Source organism: Coturnix japonica, chromosome 20, assembly GCF_001577835.2.
Source record: "Coturnix japonica isolate 7356 chromosome 20, Coturnix japonica 2.1, whole genome shotgun sequence".
Lineage (NCBI taxonomy): Eukaryota > Metazoa > Chordata > Aves > Galliformes > Phasianidae > Coturnix > Coturnix japonica.
In genome coordinates this window covers 1,016,280-1,040,000 of record NC_029535.1, presented here as the reverse complement: position 1 = coordinate 1,040,000, position 23,721 = coordinate 1,016,280, and the positions used below count along the sequence as shown (strand labels likewise).

Below are 23,721 nucleotides of genomic sequence, written 5' to 3'. Positions count from 1 at the left end.
CTGCTTATAGGCACAGCATCGATGAGAAACATCTCCTGGTGTTGATGCCTGGGGGCAGCTGGGCCTGCCACTCATGTGCCAGGGTGCTGCTGTTTGGGTGCCATGGTATGCTGTAATTTCTCTCTTCCTTAGGGACCTGCAGTGACTGGAAGGGGCTCAGGTGATGACATGGCACTCAGACCTGGGTCAAAAGTTGCAAAGCTGCAGAGAAGCCAGGTGGGCAGTTGGCTGGCACTCAGCAGCTTTCCAGATACTCTCTCCAGGCCATGTAAAACAATCTTCAGAGAAGGCATAGAAGAACATTTGGCCCCTCAAGGTTTTTTTAGTGGGGAGATCTCTGATGTATGGAGACAAAGTCAACGGGATGCTGGGAGCATGCAGCACCCAAGAAACAGTGACTACCCAAGCTTCTCATGGAGAAGAAATCACCAGGCAGTGAAAAGATGAACCCCTCCTGAACTTCCACAACCAAATATGAGCAAAGATCATGAGATGAAGACTGGTGACTTACCTCTGGCATCCACCCCAGGCTCAGGGACGCGACTTTGCTTTCGAAATGCACCAAAGGGGCCTGCAGGCACAAGAGTGATCAGACACAGGTGAGGAGAGCTTCCGCTGTGCACTGGGGTCTGCCTTGTTTTTTTTCCTGCAGTGACCTGTGAGGACTGGCTGCAGGTCAGGGAATGACATGGCCCAAACAGCAAAGGAATAGGAGCAAAGACTGGCAAGGGCCGCCTTCCCACTGAAATGTGACAATTCTCCAAGTAAAGAAATACTAATGACTGATCTGTGTACGACCTTCAAAGCACAAAGAGACTTGAAAGACCTTTGGAGAGCCTTACGTACCCAAATAAGCTATTATAGCACTAATTTTTCGACTTCCAAGGAAACAGACACTCACAACTTACCTCGGAGTTTCCCCTGAGGCACAAAAGCAGTCTCCTTCCAGTCATCTGAGGAAGGAGTACCAATGTCATCATCTAGAAGAAAGAACAGAAGAGGGATGTTCCCATTGCATGCTGTGATCTTCCTCTCCCTTAGTGACAGGGAAGGGGCCAGGGAAGGGGATGGGAGACTCAGGCCTTGATCGCCAAAGCTATAGAGGGGCCAGGGTGACCTGGAGCCTAGCACTCGGCAGCTTTACAAATGCTCCCTCCTGGCCACATGCAGCACCCCTCCGGGACCGCGTGGAAGAGCATACAAAGAAAAGGTGCCTGAAACACACTGGGCTACAGCTGGGGGTCTCTGTTGGGAACCAGGATTTTTCTATGGGGAGCATCAGGCAGCTGGAGCAGAAATGCTCATGCTTTTCCCAGCACACACCTTCCACGTTCTCCCCTGGGACACCCCCAGGATGAAGAGCATGCTCCACCCAGCCAGCGGCAGAGCCGTGGGAGCACAGGGCTTCCTCATGCCCTTGCCCAGCTCCTGTGGTGCTGCCTGTCCCCCTTTTCCAATACCCCCCCGCCCCCATCGAAGGCAGCCTTAGGGCTATAAGGCACAGAGCCACTGGAACCAGAACCTGGGCTTCTCACTCTCATTTCCGCTTATTTTTTACCCCATCTCTGCCCACCCACCTGCTCCTGCTGCTCGCCCTGGAGCAGCACAAGTCTCCTGACAACACATGGCTATCAGTAGGAGGACGGCAAGGCAGGTGGGGGCCGTGGCCCCCAGTACTCGTGCCATGCTGCTACCACCACTGCTACAGCCACAACGAGTGCTGCTATTGGGGCACAGAACACCTAGAGCACGCAGCTGGGCATTGTGATCTTGTGGCACAAGGCAGCAATGTGGCAGGGCATAGTGACCTCACATCCCCAGGCTGCTGGCTGGGCCTCCCCACGGGCTGCTCCTCCTGTGACGCAGGGCTGCATAGAGTGGGTGCTTGTGGCACCCCTTAGTGGGTGAGTGCCAGGCTGCTGGGGAAGAATTACTGGGAGCGTGTCCCACTGGGTAGATCTGTTCCACCGCAAGGACCAGGCTCCCCCTGGGCTTGTTATGGACGCTGAGGATTCCCAGTCATCTAGAGCAGCAGGAGACCATGGCAGATATTTTCACATTTACATTGTGGAAATATATTATTGTGGAATGGTTTGGGTGGGAAGGGACATTAAAGACCCAGAGACTCTGTCAAAGGATAAAGAAAATCGCTCCAGTGTTGTTTTTACTGCTTTGTGCAAATCAAAAGATTGCATTTTGTCTTTTAATGGCCAAAAAAGCCATTTCTTCAGGGACACTGTATTTGTTGTCACAGACTCTAACAAAAATGCAAACTGAGCTTTATCTGTAGCATCAATACTTTAGTAAATTGCCAGAGCACAACATCTGAAATTTGTAGCTTTGATCTGCCAGTTTGACATGTCATTAATATAGTTTTGGAGTGTGAGAATGTCACTGTTTTGTTGGTTGCAGTGTCTGATGCATGGACTCAGACGTGAATGATCCAAATCGTGTATTACAAGTCCTCACATCACTTATATTCCTCCACAAGTTTGCTCTTTCTTCCTTTCCCATTCACCTCTATGTGTCAACATAACATTCCACAAACACTCTTCAGCTGTTTGTGCAGGCACTTATCTGAGCAGAGCTGCAAGCCATTCTTTCTTCTAGAGGTATCCTTGTTTCCCGTGCTGTTTATCTTGCTCCACAGCTGCTGCTCTGTACAGTTCTTCTTCTATTCCCACAGGGAAGAGTCCTCATATTTCCAACAACAAATCCATCCCCAAGGCTGCATACACTCTGCTGTTAGGTGCCTACATGATGCCCACACACCAAATGCTGGCCAGTCATCAACCAAAACTACCAAAACCAACAACCAAAGCCTCTTATCCCCCCTGACGCCATCAAGTCAATACCTCAATTGAAGCACTGTGTCACCACCCAAGCAGAGATGAGAACCCAATGGAGTTCCCTGCCAAAAGTCCAGTGGTGTGCACTGGGTTTGACCAGTCCTCCACTCCTTGCCAGCTGCAACTCGTGGATCCGGATGAGGCCATCCCATTGGGTTTCCAGAATACTCTTGTCCAAAAGGTGGATCCCTCAGCGCCATGCAGTGAGCCAATCTCACTCACAGAGGCATGCATTTATTGCAAGGTTGCAGAAGCACTGGCTGGTCTCCCACAAAGCTAGCACACTCCAAGATTTCATGACACTTTTGAATGCATATTTTTACCACTTGACCACAACCCTCACTCAGCACCCAGCCTACAATTGGTCAGTTAAAGACAGGGCTCATCTCCCTTCCTGCAGTCCAGCTACCTTAAGTACCTTTTCTCAAGGTGTTCTGATCTTCAAAGGCATGTTTAGTCATTGCAGAGTGATTAAGAGTTCCTTAACAGCTTCAAGGATGGTCACCCTGACCTAGGGAAAAGCAGACTCCTGCTGTATCTAAGGATACGCACAGAAGACTTATACAAAGGTTAGCTCCTACCTGACCTATAACACCAAGGGTGGGAGGAGCTGCCTGGCACAGCCTTGCCCTCCTGACTTTGTAAGTCATGCTGGGATGGTTCAACCTCCACTCTCTACAGCCTGGTGCATCCAGCGCTTGGTTTCCTTATGACACCAGGACAGAATTTTAGCTCAGGAAGACTGAGAAATGTGCCAGGCCGTGGAGAAAAGCTGTGTAAGCTGAACCATGAGTGATTTCACCTGAGGGGAGGTCAGCTGCTTGACTCTGGTGCCCATAAGGAGTTTGGATGCTGAAGGGAGAACGCTGAAGCGGAAAGGAAACAGAGATAAAAACATAAAGCAGAACAGCCCTGCACAACACAGAGTGCTGAAGCACTGGGATTTACTGGCAGTGAGCTCAGAGGACCTCTCTGTCGCTCCTAGAGCCAGGCAGCGCTGGAGCCATGCCCTGAGCTGCCACAGAGCAGATTTTTTCGAATATCAGTAGTGAAACCCAGTGCAGACAGCAGGGATGCACAAGCACTCCATCCTGCTGGCTTCAGAAGGCATTAGCCTTTCCAGGCTCACACTGTGCTCTGTCCTCAGGAGAAGTCTCCTTTCCAGGGCTTTGCACACCCGTACGGCTCCCCGCACAGCCCTGCAAGGCAGCGGCACATCTCTGCAGCACTCAAGACAGGCAGCACACTCAGGGTAGGGCACTGAAGTTTGCTCCATTCTCTTCTTTATGTTGAGCATCTGCTGGCAGTCAGCATGCACTGCCCACAAATTCCAGCCCTAAGGCCCAGCACCACCGGCCCAGGGGAGGAGAGGTGATGCAGGGAGTGAGGATGAAGATGGGAAGGTTCACATTCCAAGCAGCTGATGAGATCTTCCTTCCTTCCCAGATCAAAGCAGCTCCTATTCATTGAGCACATGAACGAAGGAAGCAGGGAAGGCACCTTGCCTGTGGGGTTGCCCTTCAATCCAGCCTTTCTGTTGGGAGAAAGTGAAGAAAAGGGGTGGTGAGCATGGCACAGGGAATGAGGAACTGTACCTTTACAGCCACAGTTGGTAGATCCGACAGTCCTGCCTCGGGGCCAGGACACGCATCCCAGAACCCAAGCTCCATGAGCCAATTCCCATACATGTACAACCCTCAGAGGGGACATCCCTGCAGATCCCTGGCTGCCCCAAGGGCCTTGCAATGCAGCACTGCACCAGACTATTAAATAGAGTTGGTCTGCTGAAGACAAAATGTCAAAGTGCTCTCTGGACCACCTGAGTGAAATGTGAAGGACCGGGCTTGTACGCTGGAGGCTCCCCCTAGGAGCATTGCTCTTGTCCAGGGGAGGATGAAGCACTTGCTTGAGCATCACAGCTGGGAGCAAGTCAGAGCAACAGCTGGCAGACTGAGCACAGTGCTCTGCAGAATGCCAGTGGGAAGAAAAGAGGAATGAACAGAAAAATAGCGTGCAAGAAGAGAGATTGAGTGCCTGCACATGGCACTGGTACAGCTGTGCTCTGCATGGGCAATATCTAAACACCAGAAAGACAAGGAAGAGACAGAAAACATACAGACTGTGAAAAGTGATGTTACAGAAGAGGTTTCTACAAAGTTTTTGGAGCAGAAGCTCCAGAGGAGGTTTGACCGCTGCATATCACCCAGATCAACAGCTGGGAGAAAGAACTCTTCTACGATATAAAAACACATTTGATGGCTGGATGGAGAATTTGAACTTATTTGGGTTAAAATTTAGGTGTCATTTTTAGATGAGGGTTATCTGGCAACAAACAAAGACATCTTTAAACTTTCCATTTCGGTAATCATGATTCACCTGCCATCAGAGCAGCAGGGCTCCAGGCTGTGTCTTGACCCACAACTCAGGGCTTGTTTGTGCCACCCACAGCCTGCAGCACACTGGGGAAAATGGGGCAGATTCAGAGGTTGTGAACCCCTTGAGAACTCCTACTTTAGTTACAGCATGTAAAAATGCTTATTTCTAAAACTAATTACAAAGAAAGTAATGTTTATAAGAAAAGCAGTGAAAACAAGTTGCAGAGATTTCATAGAGAAACTCAACGAGGAGGCGATAAAGATCTGTATTTCCTGTCTGCAGTTGTCTGAAGAAAACCACTGCAAGCTGACCTTTGGCTCTGCTGAGGCTGCAGATGCCATCACAGCTCTCCAAAGAAGTTCCAGTTTTGGAGATAACAGTTTGCCAACAGGGTGCCACAAGACATGGTGCACCACTGCTGTGTGCAGTAGGGGATAGAAATATGTTAAGTTTCTCCCCATCCTATGAGGTTTGTACCATGGATGAGGATCAGCCTGCCTTGAGAGAGACAATGTGACCCGTAGGTGAGAGGGTGTCTGGTTGACGTGGGCCAAGAAGCTGCCATGGGGTGAGGGGAATGGCCAGGCCATGAACAGTGCGAGAGGAAAGTGCCGGCTCTGCTGCTGAGAGGTGAGAGGTCCATACAGGACGTGAGGATATTGGAGTAGCTTGGCCAGGTGTAAGCAAGAGGTTGTGCCAAAGGGAAGATGAAAGGTAGAGAGATGGAAGAAGAGCAGATGACAGCTGGTGCAGCAATCGTGGGACAGGGGCAAGAGGTGGATGGAGAGAGGAGCTATGTGCATCCTGGTGCCACGGTTTATGCACAGATTCACTCACCCACCAGTTGTCATCCTCCTTTTCAGACACCACGATTATCTCGCCTGCACGGAAAGTCAGCTCATCTTCCCGGTCAGCACTGCAATCATACAGAGCGCGGACCCTGCGGAACTGCAGTGTGTTCTGCAAGCAGGAGAGGGCATTGTCAGGCCTCCTCCATCCCTTGTATCACCTACCAGCTTTGTCAGACACAAATACAACAGCTTTAGTGCTTTGCTGCCACTAACAAAAGGACTACGGAGAAGGGAATGAGCCAGAGAGGACATTGCACCCTTGCTGGTGTCCAGAAGTGTACCCTGCCTGACCTGCCAGCTGCCTGAATTCATAAGTAAGGTTTCTCTCAAAAGACACTGGAGCATGACAGGGCTTTTGGCTAGCAGTAAATAACAGCGATCATCCCTGTGCATAGTGTGCACTGGGAGGGACCTGCCATTTCCATGCAGAGTATTCCCAGCATCTGGTGGGAAGATGTCAATGCCAGGGAGGAGCAGCAGTGGGGCTGGGAGGAGGTGCTGCTGGGTCCAACTCAGTTCAAAACTGAAGACAGTGAATGCAGAGGAGCTGAACCTGTGGCCACCTACCGAACTGACCCTCCGAGCAAGTGGAGGTGGGACATCTGAGGCACATCCAGAACTGGGATCTGACTCCTGGGGGGATTGGTGTGGGCCAGGTTGTCCTGCTTTTCTGGAGACAGATGCATAGAGGCAGTCCACAGCCATCAGGGCACCTACAACACAAGCAGGACCATCACAAATTCCCTCCTTTAATCACACGTAGACAATAGCAAGCACAACTCTTGGGCAACATCGTGCAGCAAGTACAGAGCCAACAGTGGTGGGAGCTGGGATGCGCAGCTCCCAGGTGACACCAAGCTGCTTTGGCTGCACAAAGCCACGGCCAATCTCATTCAGCAGGTGCTGAGCTGAAGACCTCCAGCAGGCCCTTCTTCCACCAGCGTAGCCCATCCCCAGTTTGTTACCTGAAGCCAGGCCAAGGATGGGTTTCTCCGGACTGAGTGGTACCCAAGGAGCTGGATCTGAGGATGTGCGCTTGTGCTTGATGCTCAGAGGCAGGGATGGGCTCCTCCTGGTTCTTGTGTCCTCAGCAGAGATGCATGAGCTGGTCAGGAGTGGACGTGTTCTTTCAGGAGCTAAACACGGAGAACAAACACATCATAGGTCAGCAGCAGGCAGACCTGGACGTAAAATTCCAGGGGAAAATTGGCACTGTGCATTGACAAGAATTTCTCTGCTTGGAAGTCTGACTGCAGAAATCTGTAAGCTGTGACAGATGGAGAGGTGATCAGACAGGAATTTGCAAGTCTCCCAGAAAGCAGGACTGGAAGAACTGGGGACCTCCATCTCTCAGAGCTGGGACACATCATGGAAAGGCTGGGCAAAGGCAGCAGGAGCAGCCTGATCAAGGATCAGAATCACAGAGCTGCTGTTTCTACTGGTGGCTTTTCCTTCCCTCCCTGTCCCAGCAGCAGCAGCACTCAGGAGAGTACAATGAAGCCTAACAGTGCCAGCACAGGGGCATCAAGGGTAATGGTATGCCATGCTGATCCTCACAGCAGGGAAAACAAGTCAGCCTTCTTTCTTCGAGGAGAAGATAGAAGGGCACCCTACAGCACCAGACACGCCTCATCAGCACCCCATCATCTGCTGATGCAGCTATGCTGCACAGCTCCAGCAGCTCACCCCAACACCCCACACAGGATCTCACCTGACTTTGTCCGATGGGGAGGGAAAGGAGGTGGGTAGGAGGGGGCTGGTGGCACATCCAGGCTGTGAAGGTGGGCATGTGGCAAGGCGTAGGTGTCAGGCCACCTCCCCTGGGGCACTGTCCCTGCTGCTTCTGGTCTGGTGGCAGTGGCAGGAGGCTGGTAGTGGCTCTGTGGACAGGGAGAACCCCTCTTCATAAGACCCAGCTGGAAAGAACATATTTGTAAGTTAGACTATCCAATGTGAATGATCAGACAGCACAGGAGCACCCACTTCAGTGTGGTGGGAGAAGGGCCAATGGTGGCAAGCATGGACCTGAGCCCATGGAGAGTCCTCACCTTCTCATCCAGCTCATCGTCACTCTCATTCATGTCATCCTGGTCCAGCCACCACTCGTACTCCACATGGACATGCAGGTTGAACTGGTTGTTCTGGGCCTGCAGCAGCTGAGGTATAGAGGAGCCCCCTGAGAACCCACCAGCCCTGTCCCACCTCACCAGCCCCATTTCTGACAGACCATTTGGTTATGGAGGAAACCACCACAAGCTGTATGTGGTGCTGCCAGCTCAGCAGGCCAGGAGTTTTGCAAAGCAGTCCAAACACACAGTGGGACATGGCCAAAGCAAGACTTGGGCTCACCAAGGAGGTGCTCTCACCCTGTGTGTCCTGGTGCAGTTTCAGGTCTCCCTATCTGGCCTATTCCAAACTACCCATCCCTGAGGCACCCCATGACAGCTGGGCCAGAACAGACCCCCTGGCACCCTGATCTGTATCCCACACCAGCAGTGATGCTGCTGAAGGATTTGGATGGCCCTGCACCAGGCAGTGCCTTTCACTATCAGAATGTGTCCCAAAACCAAGACATTGTGTCTTACCAGCTCTTCGCATTGGTGATGTCTCATCCTCCTGGCAATGTCCAGGGCCATCTCTCCTGCTTGGTTAGCTGTGAGGGGAAATGGCAGCCTTGAACCTTGCTCAGGGAAGCCAAGAGCATTGCTGTGTGTGGGCAGCCTACAGGCTCACAGCAGAAATGCTACAGTCAAGAGGAAAAGAGAATAGGATGTGCAGTGCAGGAGGAATAAATCCCAGAGAGTCCGAGCGGGGTGCTGATGGCACTGAGGACACAGATCCTACAGATCCCATCAGATCTACCTGCTGCTTCTAGAGACAAACGCATGAAAAAGGGACAGCCTAAACAGACTGAAACAAAGGCTCAGGCCAAAATTGATAATGGTGGGAAGATGAAGAAGGGGTCAAGAGCAATGAGACACCCAGATAAGGGTAGGACAGAAGAACGTGGTCAAACTCCTATGTGGCTACAAGGACATGCATCCAGTCCCACTGGGGTCTCTCTGCCCCTGTAGGAAATGGGCATACTTAAGGAGTGCTCAAGGAGGAACAGCTCAGCACAGCCACCCCCTTGATGACACTGGATGGCAAAAACATGTATGACCTTCCATGTCACTCAGGAGTTCAGCCTTGAAGTTCACTTCTGTGTTGTGAAGAAGACACTCCCAGCCATGATGAATGACCAGACCTATGACCTGGGCTCCAAAGCACCAGCACACACTGCCTCTGAACCAGTATTTCATCAGCCCTCCAGCCCATGCCCCAGTATTGCACAGCTGGCTTTGAAAATATGCTCTAAGTGCCTGTCACTCTATGGGCAGGTTTCCCATCATTAACCTGCTTCTCCTGAACCTCCTCAGCTGCAGGCAAGCCCTACTGATCACTCCAGCAAAGTCAGAGTAGTGATGACTAGAGGGGGGAGAAGACGACCAGAGGGGGGGAGAAGGTCACCAGAGATGGGGAGAAGACTCCAGGATCTCCCTGGCCACTCACTGATGGTGATGCTTGCTTTGGCCTTAAGCAGCAGTTTGAGGCACTCAGGTTTGTTGTGAAAGCAGCAGTAGTGAAGCGGCGTGTTCCCCACTATGGTCTGCTTTTCCAGGCTCCCGCTGCAGCAGAAGGTGGATATCGTCAGCGGGCTGAGCAGAGCTGCTGGCACCAGCCGTATGCTGGTCCATGTCATTCTAGCCACCTCAACTGGAGCGGGCTTTAGAAGTGGTGGCCACCACCATCATCATATCGCAACCCAGTTATGAGTGTAGCCAAGGCCACTCTGCTCTAGGGACAGTCACCCTAAGTGCACCCCAAGGCATATTTGCTGGGATGCCTGCTCTGGGACTTAGTCATGACAAGTTGACCAGATATCTTGAGCTCACCTGTTCTGGACAAGAAAATCAACAATATGTAAAGAGGTTCGATCAGACAACAGCACTGCCAGGTGGAGGATGGTCTCCCCAGGTTCCTGTAACAGAGCAGAAACTGCAACAGGATGGGACTGTGACACCAAGAGAGAGGAGCTATGTCCTTTGGGAACTGTTTTTTACGCATCCCTAAGAAATGAATAGGAGCCGCTTTGATTTGTCTCTCTTCAGAGCCATGACCACCAAGGCTGGAGAGAGTTTAGGAAATATTTAGAGGTGTGGAGCCATGTTTCTCAAGGAAAGCTTTTCTAATTGTGCTTTCCTCGCCTTCTGCTTTGTCCTCCACACAGCCTCTTCCTTTTTCTCAGAGGCTTAACCACTGATCTTTTCTTAACACCTGCCCTTTACCTGACACATTCCCTATGTATTTATGATGGCTTCATGAAGAATCATTCATCCCCATTTTACATTTAGAAACAGTAACTGGAGGTGATTTTTTCCCCCAGCCCAGCAGCAGAACTTCATGGACTTCACCATTTCAGGGTGTGCAACTTCTGCTCCAAACAGAACTGCCCCTCACCTGCCTGTTTTTCCCAAGACATCCCACGCTGAGGGTGCTTTTTGCTCATTGCCATGACAGTCCCTTGTCTTCCACCATGTGTCATACCTGCAGGTGTGCCTGCACAGGCTTGCTCAAATCCACGTTCTCAGCGTAAGCTTGGAGCAAAGTAAATATGTCCTTGCCCTTGACAGCTTCTGGGAGGCTTAGGTGCTGAGCAGCAGTGCTTCTCTTGGCATATTTCTTCTCAACATACTTGGAAATGATAAATTCTTTCCGCAAGGCCCTGGCAGAGATGAGCCAAGCAAGAGTTAGTGGCCACAGAGCAACCCCACAAGCATCCAGGGATACCCCCTCCTCTCCAGCTGCCCCAGCTGCTTTCCTCCTCTCTCCTACACACCTGCCAGACAGTGTAGCACCTTTCCCATCCTTGTTTCCAGCAGAGCTCCCACCCCAACACCTTGCTGAGAGGGATGGGGAAGCATCAATGTGTCTCCCTGTCTTCTGGACACTTCCATACTCTTCATCACCTCTTCTCCAGGCAGAGAAGAGTTCTGTATTGGATTCAGCTCCCCAGTGAGATGTTGGAGAAGCACCATATGATAACTGGATAGGAGAACCCAAGGATCAGCAGCAGCAGCTGCTGTGAGATGGCTGGCCAAGAAAGTCCTCCAGCTGCAGAGCATGAGGTCAGCAGAAACAGTGGCCAGAGAGAGGATCTGGTGGGCAGCAGGAGCTTCAGGGCTAACCAAATCCTCCCAACATCAAAGGTAATTGCAAAAGAGCTGAATTATTACTATTTCATGTGGTCTCAGTTTTCCCAGCAGCCAAGTACAAGGGTGGACTTGGAAACCTTGATCTGCTCCTGCAGTTGCATTTTCCAGCTCTCCCTGTTCTCTGCTGCCTGGCCCCTACCTATCTGCTTGCATACTGCAGGGTAGATCCACAGTGCCTAAAAGGTGCCTTAGCTGGGACTTACACATCTGTAATGTACCCTGGCTTGTGCCTCTGCAGACCCTGATGGTCCCCTTGGCCACGACTGCCCCAGCTACTGGACTCCCACAAGTGCTCTGCCCAATTTGTGTTTGCAGCATTGAGTCCTGGAGAAGCCCCCAGCTATTGCTGGTACCAGCCACCACCTGGGCTCTCCGCTATGCATTTCTAGAAGCTGGGCCACTTGAGGATGAGCAACAGAGCTCATGTCACCTGAGAAGTCCTACTGCTACCAGATCTGCTCTCTCCCAGTTGTGAATCATGGTCTGTTCTTGCTGCTTTCTAGCTCCTACTGCTTCTGCAGCCATGGTGCAAAAGGCCCAGGAGGAATGATGTGCCTTCCCCTCCTTCCTCACCAGGTCCCTTCAAGCCAGATATCCTTCTTCTAACCACCCAGAGACAGGAGGACAGCCAATTCTTGTTAACTCTCTATTACCTTAGCAAAAAGGTCATCTGATATCTCAGAAGAGGGTTTTGAGGCCTCCATCTACAGCAAATGCAGCAACAGATTGGGGTCCCAGCTATTGGGCATGGTGATCAGCACTGCACCTACATGTGACTCTGCTCTGTCCCCCCCCACCCCTCCCTTCCTGCTGACGTGCGCAACTACAGCTGTCCTGCTTGGCAGCTCCAGCTTTTTGTTTTCCCTTCTTGCCTTTCCCTTCCAAGCCCTGTTTCCTTGATCCTGACCCTTGTCCTGCTGGCTCTTCCTCACATCTCCAGTCTCCTTTAAATCTGTCCTGTTGAGCTTGATGAAACTGATTCCAAAGAGGAGTTGCAGCCCGGGGAGGAGATTGGGCAGTGCCACATGCCTGGCCACTGTGGAAGCAAGCAGGACCACAGAGCGTGCCCACAAAGACTGACTCCATCAGAGCAACTCACATGTCACTGTGTGCCACAGGCTTCAAGGAGAAGCTGGAAATACTGGCTTCCATGATGCCATTGAAACCAGCGTTGCCAATGTTCCTCGCCAGCTGCAAAACAGTCAAGCTAGAGGTGATGCGGGACACGTAGCTGCATGGCAGGAGAGAAAGCTCGGGGCTGAGGTGCTGGCCAGGTATGGAGAGATGTCAATGGGCCAGAGGCTCTGCACTGGTTGCTGCTGCTGAGATATCCCACTTACAGCAGTACAGCCATAGAGCTGAGCCCTGGATTTGGGGCTGGGTGAGCAGTGTCCCTGTGAGTGCTCCCATCCCCTGTCCAGATACCAGCAGCTCCCATCATGGATTGACCAAACCTTTCTCATTCATGAACACACTAAAACAGTGCCATGGAAATCCACCAACCCCCTGTCCAACCCATACTCTGCTCAACCCCGATTTGGGCTTGGTCCTGCCCTGCAGCTCTCCTGCACCAGGGGACAAAGCTGGAAGAGATGAGAGACCCAGGAACAGCAAAGGGACATCCTCATCTCCTTGAGGACAGCATAACCATGAAGCTCCATGAATTACAGCTTTATTCAGGAGGAGATAATCTCACTGAACTAACTTGGTTTCAGAAAGGCCAGAGCAAAAAAGAAGGAGGTGTGTGGACAGAGCACAGCAGCAGCATCCTACCAGCAATTCGGAGGTTGCCAGCTTGTCCAAAGACAGTGACTGAATGCGGGAGATGTGCACACCCATCTCTCTGTGAATCCCAGAGCACTCAATGCAGATCAGGATGCCATGGTTAATGGAGAGCCAGGTGGGATCTGCAGAGAATACACTGCTGGGTTCACGTCCATCTCCCACCTTTCCTCTCCACCACACAGAGCACAAGCAGTACAGCAGGACACACAGCAGAGAGCTGCTGGAGCAGGAAGGGGAGGCAAGCAGCTGTCTCTCACCTGGGGCCAAGCAGTCACAGCACTCCCTGTTCCCAGGCATGTTTCTGACCTCCTCAACTATGGCCCGGGTCAGCTCCTCCCTGCTGCTCTCCACTCCGCCCCGTGCCTTGCTGAAGGCCAAGTTCAGTGCCTCCTCTTTGCTGTTGCTGAGGACAGACACCCATCTGCATGGGCAGGAAGTGGCTTAGGAGAGGGCCCAAAGGGGAGAGGCTGGATTCCCACGGACCCCCTCCCCCCAGCACAAGGCTCCTGCGCAGGATGCCAGCAGAAAAACGGGTACCAGGAGCCTCCATGGGTCCCTGTGACTCGCTCAGCCCCTAAAGCAATCACAACACAGCAGGGATGGAAAGGGCATCAAACAAGGGCAGCAACGAGCTGCGTAATTAGCCGACGAGTTAGCTCCTCCTCAGAAGCTAAAGGGATGGTTTTTGACTCCCACCAAGCTGCCCCAAGCTTGCAGTACTTACACGAAACATTCCTGCTCGTCCTCTGCCAGGAAGCGGTACGTGCGGTTGTCTGAAACAGACACGGCCATGCTCCCCTGAGCACCACCTGCTGGGCTCAGCGGGATGACAGCCCCCTCCTTCCACCCAGCCCCTCCTCACTGCTCCCCTGGCAAAGTGTCCTGCTCCCGGCTTGGGGCAGAAGGATGCTGCTTTTGGCTAAGCTACTACATAGCAAGTACGTGCCCATACTGCAGTGGTGCCCATCTCATGCTCTGCGTGTGCACCACTGCTTTAGAGCAGAGCTACCCCACAGCATCACTTTCCAGTCCAACACAAAGCTGCCGAGCTTTACCTCCTCCTTAGCAAAGTTCACTTTTTGAACCCAAAGCACCAAAGCAACTCTGGGCACTTTCCAGAGGAGCAATGGGGAAGTGGCAGCACTTACGTGAAACCAGGTCGAAGCATTTCTTCTCCTCTGCGTGGGGCCGCACCTGGCAGGTGAGCAGGTTCAGCTTAGCTGGTGGGCGGTTGGGCTATGAGAAGAACAAGGAAGGCTCAGTACTCATGGCATCAAAGCACTGAGACTGCCAAGGTCAGGCTGGACGGGGCTCTGAGCACCCTGATGGAGCTGTAGGTGTCCCTGTTCATTGCAGGGGAATTGGACCAGATGACCTTTTAAGGTCCCCTCCAACTCCTAATTCTGTGAAAGGGTGATAGCCCAGCAGTGATAATCATCACCTTGCTTCAGAGCCATGGAGCTGCCTCAGCCCCAGCACTTCATCCTTAGCTCTGCTTTTGGGAGCAATGCAAGAAATAGCTACATGGACTTCTTTTGCAACAGCCATCCCATGCTGGGGTCCCTGGTTCCCAGGTTCAGTTCCTTCCACGTACACAGGTGTGGGGGTGCCTCCCATGGTTGTCTCTTGGATTGCAAGGACTTCAGGCTCAGTGGGGCAGCGCAGCAGTGCAAGTACTAGGCATGAGGGCTCTGCTGGGTCCCAGAAGTTGCCAGCACGGTGGGCAGCTGGGGGTCAACAGGGGAGGGCAGCAGATCCCAGGCAGAGGTAGCATGGGGTGGAAGAAGCAGTTCCTACCATGCTGTGAGAGACGGTCAGGTAGCCATTGCTGATGGTGCATTTCCTCTTTTGCCAGACTTTTCTCAACCTGGAAGTGAGCAGAGAGTGATGCAAGAGGAGCAGACCATCCATGCAGCAATGCCAGTGAGCACAAGCGCTGAGCAAGGTGACATGCTGGCCCTGCTGCCAGAGTCTGTCACTCTTGGCCTGATGGGAACAAGACAGTCCCATTGAATGGCACAAGGATGGGCTTGCAAAGACAGGCAGCACAGCTTCTGCAGAGGCTACGCAGGCACAAAGCATTGCTTGGGGCACAGGTCCTGGTAGGAGAGCACGCAGACCTTTGCAGGAGTCCCAGCAAACAACCAAGACCATCACCTTCAAACTGCTCCAAACACTTCTAAGACCATACAGAAGTTGGGGAAAGAAGGAAGGGGAACTGAACTTCAGCCTGTTGTGAAGGAGACTCCTAAGCTCCAGTTCATGATTTTCTGTCCAGCTTCCTGTTTTTTTAGGACCACTGACAGTCCTTTCCAGGCATGCACATCTCCCAGTGCAGGACCCCTGCAATTCCCAGCAAACAGACTCCCCTGCACTGGTGGAAGGTCCCTTGTCTAGTGACAGCAGAGCACTTTCCAGGTGTTCACAGTCTGTCTGCCAGGCATGGGCATAGGGGAGGTCCAAAGCAGCATGAGGGGAGCCCCAGCTCCCTGCTGGCTTTTTTCTCCAGCCCACTATGCCATCTTCAGTGCTAGCTCTAAGCCACACCTCATTTCTGCTCCTTTCCCTAAATCTCCCACAGGAAGCTGAGCCCAACACTGACATGTGGGGCAGAGAACTGGAAAGACAAGGTAAGGTCAAGGCTAAAGGAAAGGAAGTGAAACAGAACAGAAAACAATGTCTGGTCTATATTAAAGTCCTTGTTCCACCCATGAAAAGCACTTGCAGAGGTTCAGAAGGCACTGGGCATCTCCATGGGATAGGAATGCCCTCAGCCAGACATCTCCCTCCCATCCCCCTGCATGGGAGGCCATGGGCAGCTGCCACAATGCCACGTGCACCTTGACCTGTTCCTCTGCCCTTGCCACCATCCCAGGAGAGGAGATCAGGCTGGGTAAGCCTGCCCTGGCCCCAAGTGACCAAAGCACAACTAACAAGGACACGCTGAATCCCAACTCACCCATCGCTTTTCTTAAAGAGAGTCCCTGTCTTCTCTGTGCCGTACTGCTTGTTCCCCTGCAGCTGGTGCATGTTGTACCGGGCCTGCTTGCTCCCCATGTCCTGCAAGGAGAAGGATAGCAGCAGCCAGCAATAACAGCAACTGGGACAGGGGCTGCTTCATGCAGGATGGACCAACAGTACCCTGGGAAGAGGGATCTGCCCTTACCTCTCTCTGCTCCAGCTGCAATGTAGCCTTCAGCTGATCCCGAACGGCACACAGCTGCTTCTTCTCCTCGTCCTGCCTGATCTTCAGCTGCAGGGCACACAGAGCTCACCGTGGGGAGGAGGAGACTGCTGCATGCCCACCCTAGAAAGCTGAGTCCTCCCAACCCCCCATGGCCCTCATCACCTCCATGGACCCGTGGGATGCAGAGCCCTGCTGTGAGGTGGGAGGTGGCAGAGCAGCATGCCATTGAGTCACCATGGTATTTTCTGGAGGAAAAAAACCAGCTGTCTGCAGCTCTCTGTGGTGTAAAAACAGCCAGCAGCTTGAAGGTCATAGCAGTTTGAGGTTTTATTCCTCCAGTTTGGTACTGTCAGTAATTTAAAGGTCTCCAAGCCTTTAAAAGTTGATTTCCATTGGGGTTCTTAGTGCAGGAGTGTGGCCCTGAAGGAGCGTGGGGATGGTTTGCATGAGGGATCAGGAAGATGCTGTGCACTGTTACCCCGCTCCAGGGCAGCACATACTCTCTTTTTGCTGTTATTAACACCACCCTGGGCAGCCTGTGCCAGTGCATCACCATTCTGTTCAGAGAATAAATTTTTCCTAACACCTAACCTGAGTCACACCCCAGGCCCCTCAAAAGGCTCCAAGGGATAAGGAGAAGGAGGACAAAGGCTCCTTCTGAGGTCTTAAAATGCTGAGAAAGCAACACAGACCTTCTGCGGAGTATATGGGACTTGGTACCACCAGAGGTCAGGCTGGTTCTGAAGTGCCACTGTAGGCTTTGCCATTTTTAAAAACATCTTTTTGTCTCCAGGCAACGTATAACTGCAAGAGCCCATAGTAAAGAAGTGGAAGGACTCAGCCCCTGAGAACAGCTCTGAGAGAGGCAAAGCCCCCAAGGAAGAGTGTTAAGAGCTTCAGTTGGCAGCAGTGGGCAGGGAAAGCCAGGAGCAGAAACCTGAAAGCCTGAGGAGCAGGTAGGGCAGTGAGAACTGAATGTGTTAATGCCTCTGGTTCCACCTCCATGCTTGTCCTTCCCATTCTGTGCCCTAGGGTATTACACCGTGACTTTCCCACTCCCATTGGCAGGTTCCTTTTCCCCTCAAAGATCACTGTGCATTAGAGGTTCAGGAAATTATGACCAACTGATGCAGAAGTCTCCAGATCTGCTTTTGCAGAGGCAGAGGCAGCCCTGGGATATACGTCCCTGCTCTGCACCCTGCTCCCCTCAGCACACCCTGCTTCACATGAGTACTCACACTCTGCAGCTCCGGGATGAGTTCCTCTGTAAACTTCTTAAGTTTTGCTGTTGCATTTAAACATTCCTGGAAAAAACTGAGAGCAGAATCTGATATAAGAGCAAATTCTGAAATCTTGCTCATAGTGCTGTCTGTGAAGACTGCACTGGGCTCTCCTAAGCTGCTGGCTCATCAACACCTTCAGCAGGCAGCATTTCTGTTTTATAGTCAACAAGGAATTTCTTAGGATATAAACTGTAAGAAAAAGTGGAGACTAAGAAAAGTTCAGGGCTCATAAGTCTGTTTTCTTCATAACCTAGATTTTAGTGACCACTGCTTGCTATCTTCTTATGAGATAATGAGAATGTTAAACTGAAGAGAGAATCAGAGAATGATTAATGTTGAAAAAGACCTTTAAGGTCAAGTCTAATCATCAGTCCATCCCATTGTGCTCACTAACCATGTCCCTAAGTGCCACAGTTCCATGTTTCTTGAACACCTCCAGGGATGGTGACACCAAACCTCCCTGGGCAGCCTGTGCCAATGCATCACCACTATTTCAGACAATAAAGTTTTCCTAATATCCAACCTGAACCACGCCTGGTGCAAGTTAAGGTCATTATTTCTTGTCCTGTCGCTGCTATCTGGGAGCAGAGCTCAACCCCAGGGAGCTGTAGAGAAGAATAAGGTCTCCCCTGAGCCTCCCCTTCTTCAGTCTAAATAATCCCAGTTCCCTCAGCTGCTCCTCACAGGACTTGTGCTCCAGACCCTTAACCAGAAGACAGACCCCACTGAGATCCTTGGCTCCATCATCTCTAGGAGAACAAGATTTTTGTCATATTAGAGTACATGCCAAGTAAGCTGCAAGATCTCTAGGTCCTGCAAATTAAACCACCTCCCAGACTGCCACTAAAACAGCACTTGTGAAGGGCAGTGAAGGCAAGCTGCCAGTCATCTTACTTGAACTGTGAGTTGCAGTGCTTGATGTGGTTTTGCAGCAAGTCGATTCCTTTCTTGGTTTTGATTTCATTCACTTTGATTAGATACTGAAGGGAGAAGACACAGGAGATGAAAGTGTAGCTTAGGGAAAAATGTCATTTAAGCACGTTTTCTTTCATGTTGTCCTCTCTCCCATTAACTGTGAAGAGCAGTGTGTTGTGGTTCTTCCTGTTGTTCATGCTATAATGCGAGCAGCTCATGTGGCTATTCTGGGGTGAGAAGCTGGTGGCAGGCAGAGCCCATGAGTGCCAGCACTTTGGTTTGGCAAATGGAATGGTGGGCTCAGAATGGGTGCAGCTGTATCTGTGCTGTAAAGTACCGTTCTTCATCTGAACTCCTTGATCAGCTCCTATCCCAAGTTGGCTTGGGTCTACTGCGATGCAGGCAGCTCTCCAGCCGGGCAGACCTCAAAGGACTGGGACAGGAAGGAGCTGGGTAGATCTGTGGGGCCCACACCATGACCCAGTTGATCCCACTTGCACTGTCCCCGTCCTTACCTCACACATGTTTAACTGGAAGGTCCTGCGCTCCTTCTCCAACTCCTCGGCGATCTCCCCCCCACTCACCTCACCCCGCACCATGCCATGCTGCTTTGCCAGCTCACGCTTCTCCTTCTCTATCTTTGTGCTCAAGGAGAGAGAACAGACACCTGAAAGGCTCCTACTGACTGCTGTCTGCTGGAGGCAGCCAGAAACGAGCCCACAGGCTTGGGTCTTAGGGTGAGGGAGCCAGGAAACTTACAGTTTGCTCTCATAGTCTTTGTAGGCCTTCTCAAGGGGCTTCTTGAATTCCTAGGAAGAACCAAAGGCAGTGACTGATGGTTACAACCAGGACAGATCCTACCTCAGCCTCATCATACCACTTTCCAACAAGGTCACCCTCAAATTGTAGAATCACAGAGTCACCAAGTTTGGAAAAGACCTGCAAGATCCTCCAGTCCAACCAGTAAGGCCATCACAACCCCACAACATCGCTGTCCTTTGGTACTAATGTAATAGAGAACTGTTTCTACTTCTACAAGGCCATTATTTTTTTTCCCATATGACTTTGGAGGCTTTATCTTCTCCCCATGATCTTACTATATACACCTACATTTGACCATCAAAATCGTTTGCACATAACACTGATGTTCTGCTCCATTCTCACTGCTTACTGCTCTGCAGAACTCTGTCTCACAGAAAGACAGGGTAAATCTGGTTCGAAGGGGTTTCTGGAGGTCTCCAGCCCAACTTCCTGCTCCAGCCAGGGGCAGGGCTGAACTAGGACCAGGCTTTGTCCAGGCAGATGTCTGAAACTCCCATGGTCAGAAATCCAATGGCCTCTCTGGGTCCCTGTCCCAGTGCTTCTCTGGCCCTTGCAGTAAAATTTCTTTATTGCATCAAGGCAGAACCTTGTCAGGACAGATCTTGCATTTATCTTCATTCTCATGAAGATGTTGAACAGATTCAGGTCAGGCTGCGATCACTGTTGGACCCCATTAAAAATGCATTCTGCTTAATCACAGCTCATTGCCGGCAGCTGTTTTTTCCCTCTCTTTAACTGAGTTCCCAATCTTCTTGACGTTGCCCTTAACACAAAATGCAGATACATTTCCCTCACATTTTATATTCTTTCACCACCTCACTACGTGCTAGAAGTTCCAGATTTTTTTCTCTTTTTCCATATTCAAGTTCCTATTGAACACCAGTGGCCAATGGGCTGCCTAAACGCAGGAAAAATACTATTACAGAAAAGTGTAAAACTCTAAAAGAAGAACTGCTTTAAAAGAAGCACTTTGCTGCCCCATGTTCATCCCCAGCTCTGTCAGCTTTGCTTACCCCTTTGAGCTCTTTCATGTCTCCCTTTATTAAGGACTCCAGGGAAAAATTAATATTGTGGTCCAAACTCTGCAACTGGAAAGGAAAGAGAGAAATCAAGCAGCTGGCACTGGCCACAGCGGTCAGGATAGCATGAGAGCTTCTGGAAATTGGGTGCATCCCCCAGCTCTGTGCCTTGAAATGTTCCACTTCCAGCCCTGCATGAGGAAGAGCAGCTTTTGCTAATGCTGAGCAAGGAATGGGGAAATGGAGGGCAGGAAAAAATTACTGGGAATGGAGAACTGTTTGCAGCAGAGCTCTGTCTTCTTGCTGATAACTACACCCAGGCCACCAAAAGGTGTCATCAGGCCCACTGTGCTTCAGCAGCTGCTCATGAACACACATAAGGAAGCACTCAGAAAACAGGCATCTGTTTTCTAAGTCTCCAGCCTTGGAGGTTAGCAAGCTGGAAAAAGCCACAACCAGCCTGAGCCAGTGGTAGGGCATGTGTGGCTACATGCAGGACACTGGCAGTGCCCTTCCAGACAGATCTTCTGTGAGCCCCAAGGCTCTTCCAGATCCTTCCTAATCCCAACTGTGTCATTTCAGCACAAGGGAAGGGCCAGATTTAGGCAAATGTACCCACAGCAGAGTTTTGTGTCTCCTGAAAAGTCTTGCAGATGTTTCTGTGGAGTGTGAGAGGTACCCCGACTTATAATGAGCCTCTGGAGAGTGTTGCAGAGATGGCTCCTTGGCTCTGCTATCACTACAACCTGGCTCAGGGGCCAGGGCAGGAGCCCCAGGATCACCCATTTCCCTGCTGGCACCATGTGCAAGGGATGGTGGCATCCATCCTCCTCATGCTGCAGACCCCAAGTCTGACATGGCCATCATCACCAGCCTCAAGCAATCTGCATCACTGCTTCTGCCTCTGCTCCTGCCTTGGTCCAGGAAAGGGATGATCTTGGCCCTCCAGGCTGTGCACTAAAGCCTAGTTCTGGGGGACCACCCAACAATATCCCACTGTGACCCAGGGCCCTGCAGGGGACATGCAGGGGACAGGGCTGCTTACCAGGCTCCTGATGGCGATCAGCAGCTCCTGGGAGAAGGCAGCGAAGGTGCTGAAGGCGTTGGCCAGCTGCTCCTCTCCCTCCAGCTGGTAGTTGGCTGAGAACAACTCCTGGGCAGCAATGTGGGCTGTGAGGTGGCTAATGAGGTCTGGGGAACATGGGTGGTCTTCAGAGAGTGCAAGGGTACAGCCAGGATGAACTCACTGCCAGGAGCCCAGCTCTGTTCTAGCACCAGAGACCACTGCACATCCCCCCACCCCACTAATAAGAACTCTGAGGACACAGATTCCCTGCTGCAATCAACCCAACATTAGAAAGGATTCCCCTGGACCTTTCATTGCTGCCTCTCACACCCCAGGCACCATCCTGCCCTGACCTTGTCCACAGCCATGTTCTGCCTTGGCAGCTTTCCTCATCTTCTGCAGTACAGTTCGGTCTGCATCCAGGGCCTAGAAATGCAGAGGTTATGATCACTGACAGCATCCTCAGGCACATTTTTGTAACCTGCAGAGCCTCAACATTCCCAAGCCAGACTGTTCTGCTATCAGGTAGGTGATGGTCTAAAAGGCAGAAGTCTGTGAGTATCTTAAATAACAGCAAGCCTTCCTGATGGCGTTCTGGAGGAAGTGACCAAACACTAGGAGAGAAATGGAAAGTATTTTAGAAGAAGGGCTGTTCAGCAGCAGGGTGGGGCTGGTACTACTGCTGGCCTTGTCCTTGTTGTGCACCACATCAGCCAAGGCATGCAGCTGAACCCCTGCAGCAGAGGAGGGTGTTTGTCAGGTTCTGCATGGGTCAGCACAGCCAGGATGGTCAACACAGCCAGGACTGTGGCATCTGAGGGTCTTCACCATAAACATTCAGGTACCCAGAGTGCATTAAAGTGGAAGCTTTGGAGGAGCAGCTGCAGCATGAGATGGGGACGTGATCCTTTTTTTTCAGCTTGGGTACAGGGCTCCATGAGGGATGGATGGAGCAGTGCTGGTCCCAGGTCTGACCTTGAGGAGTGCTAGCAGCAATAGAAGCGTTTCAGCACTATTTATTGGCTTTCCACTCATTGGAAGATCCCATTGCACTCCAGGGCTGCACTGCCAAAGAGGAGATAAGGTCCCACTGCAGCCCACCTCATGCCAGCACTCACCCTGTTACTGCAGATCCTGCTTGCTGTCAACCTGCAGTGAGAGCCATGCCCTGCCATTTCTGTTCACTCTGTGTCACGAGCCCCACAACAAGGGCTCTGCAGAAAGGAACATATTTTGCAGCATACATTTTTCTCTCTAACCACAGCTTCCTGATGTAAGTAGCCCTGTTTTAAAGGGCTGAAGTTTTGAGTTTTGCTTTTGGTAGATATAATGGAGTAACAGTTACAAATTAAGCAACACAAGGAAATTGCCCCATGCCCGGGGCTCCTAAGTGCATTCCGTCCTGCAGAATGCTGATAGAAAAGCCTCAGTGATCACCACAGATGATGGGAACAGAAGGGTTGCTCAGCCTTTGGGCTGAGATGGCAGACCCCAGGTGCTGGGGTGGCTTGGGGCAATGCAGCAGTCACAGCCCACAGACAGACCCTGGCAAAGCCCAGGGCACCATCCCCATGTATGCTGGAACTTCAAAGTCATAAGAGCCACTCCATGGGCTTCCCAGCACTCCTTCCCCTCCTGCACTGCACCTGCTATTGTGTGTCAGGATCAGGAAGCAGCTGCTTTTGGCCCCAGGGGCTTTGTGTTGGGTATTGCACTCAGTAGTTGGCTCTGACCCCTTCTTTATGGACTTTCTGATCTGTTCATTTGTTCGGCTGCCAAAGTTCCCACATTGGCATATCACACAATTCAACTCTGGGCAAGCAAGGTAACCCTCCCACCAGGCCAAGCACTGCTCTTAGCTCTGTTTGGCTTTTACAGTGATGTTTGATGGGCCAAAGCATCCTCTTTCACTGTGAACCACGTATGAGATGCAGCCCTCCCCCACCTCGCACATCATGTTTGTCCCCTCCTGCCAATACCCATACCCACTCACCACACATGAACCTTTGCTTTGGGCACTTTGCACCACACACCAGCACCCAGAGTTGCTCACACAATAGGAAACACCACAGTGACACCCATGTGAGTGTAGATCCCATAGGGCTGTCAGGCATATGGCTGCCCCGGGTCCCTCAGGGTGCCAGCCCCCGGCCCCATACCCCACTCACCTCCTCCACGCTGCCGGTGGTGGCCTTGCAGTGGCCCATGTGGCTGGTGAATGTGGAGGTGGTGGGCGAGCTGAGGTCCTCCTGCACCTGCAGCACAAAGTCACGCACCGAGATGGGCGCTGCCATGGTGCTGGGAAGGGACAGA

At 51.7% G+C, this 23,721-nt stretch overlaps 1 protein-coding gene and 1 long non-coding RNA gene across 2 annotated transcripts in view; one reads left to right on the top strand and one right to left on the bottom strand.

Annotated features, from left to right (window-relative positions):
• Positions 1–15,189, top strand: part of LOC116654294 — a 17,871-nt gene extending 2,682 nt beyond the window's left edge. Inside the window, exon 3 of the long non-coding RNA XR_004309434.1 lies at positions 14,275–15,189. This is a non-coding gene — a long non-coding RNA (uncharacterized LOC116654294). The remainder of the gene's footprint in view (positions 1–14,274) is intronic.
• Positions 2,133–23,721, bottom strand: LOC107322824 (arf-GAP with SH3 domain, ANK repeat and PH domain-containing protein 1-like). Its single transcript, XM_015881324.2, has 26 exons — positions 23,577–23,721; positions 21,762–21,834; positions 21,388–21,533; positions 20,337–20,411; positions 19,261–19,310; positions 19,017–19,146; positions 18,481–18,566; positions 17,542–17,617; positions 16,283–16,369; positions 16,076–16,176; positions 14,914–14,983; positions 14,265–14,352; positions 13,841–13,889; positions 13,374–13,537; positions 13,105–13,238; positions 12,431–12,522; positions 10,664–10,841; positions 10,012–10,097; positions 9,629–9,744; positions 8,662–8,729; positions 8,125–8,232; positions 7,788–7,992; positions 7,042–7,212; positions 6,644–6,789; positions 6,063–6,185; positions 2,133–4,383 (listed from the first exon to the last, which is right to left on the bottom strand). The coding sequence occupies exons 1-26, from the start codon at positions 23,700–23,702 to the stop codon at positions 4,309–4,311; spliced, it is 2,823 nt and encodes a 940-aa protein (XP_015736810.1). The 5' UTR covers positions 23,703–23,721; the 3' UTR covers positions 2,133–4,308.

What these genes read in the sequence shown, in the direction of transcription:
- LOC107322824 (XM_015881324.2), bottom strand. Translation starts at nt 23,702, where the DNA reads ATGGCAGCGCCCATCTCGGTGCGTGACTTTGTGCTGCAGGTGCAGGAG. An exon ending in CACTGCAACTCACAGTTCAA is followed by an intron (nt 17,618 to 18,480) that starts GTAAGATGACTG and finishes TTCTGCTCTCAG; the next exon opens with TTTTTTCCAGGAATGTTTAA. An exon ending in CTCTTTAAGAAAAGCGATGG is followed by an intron (nt 14,984 to 16,075) that starts GTGAGTTGGGAT and finishes GCTCACTTCCAG; the next exon opens with GTTGAGAAAAGTCTGGCAAA.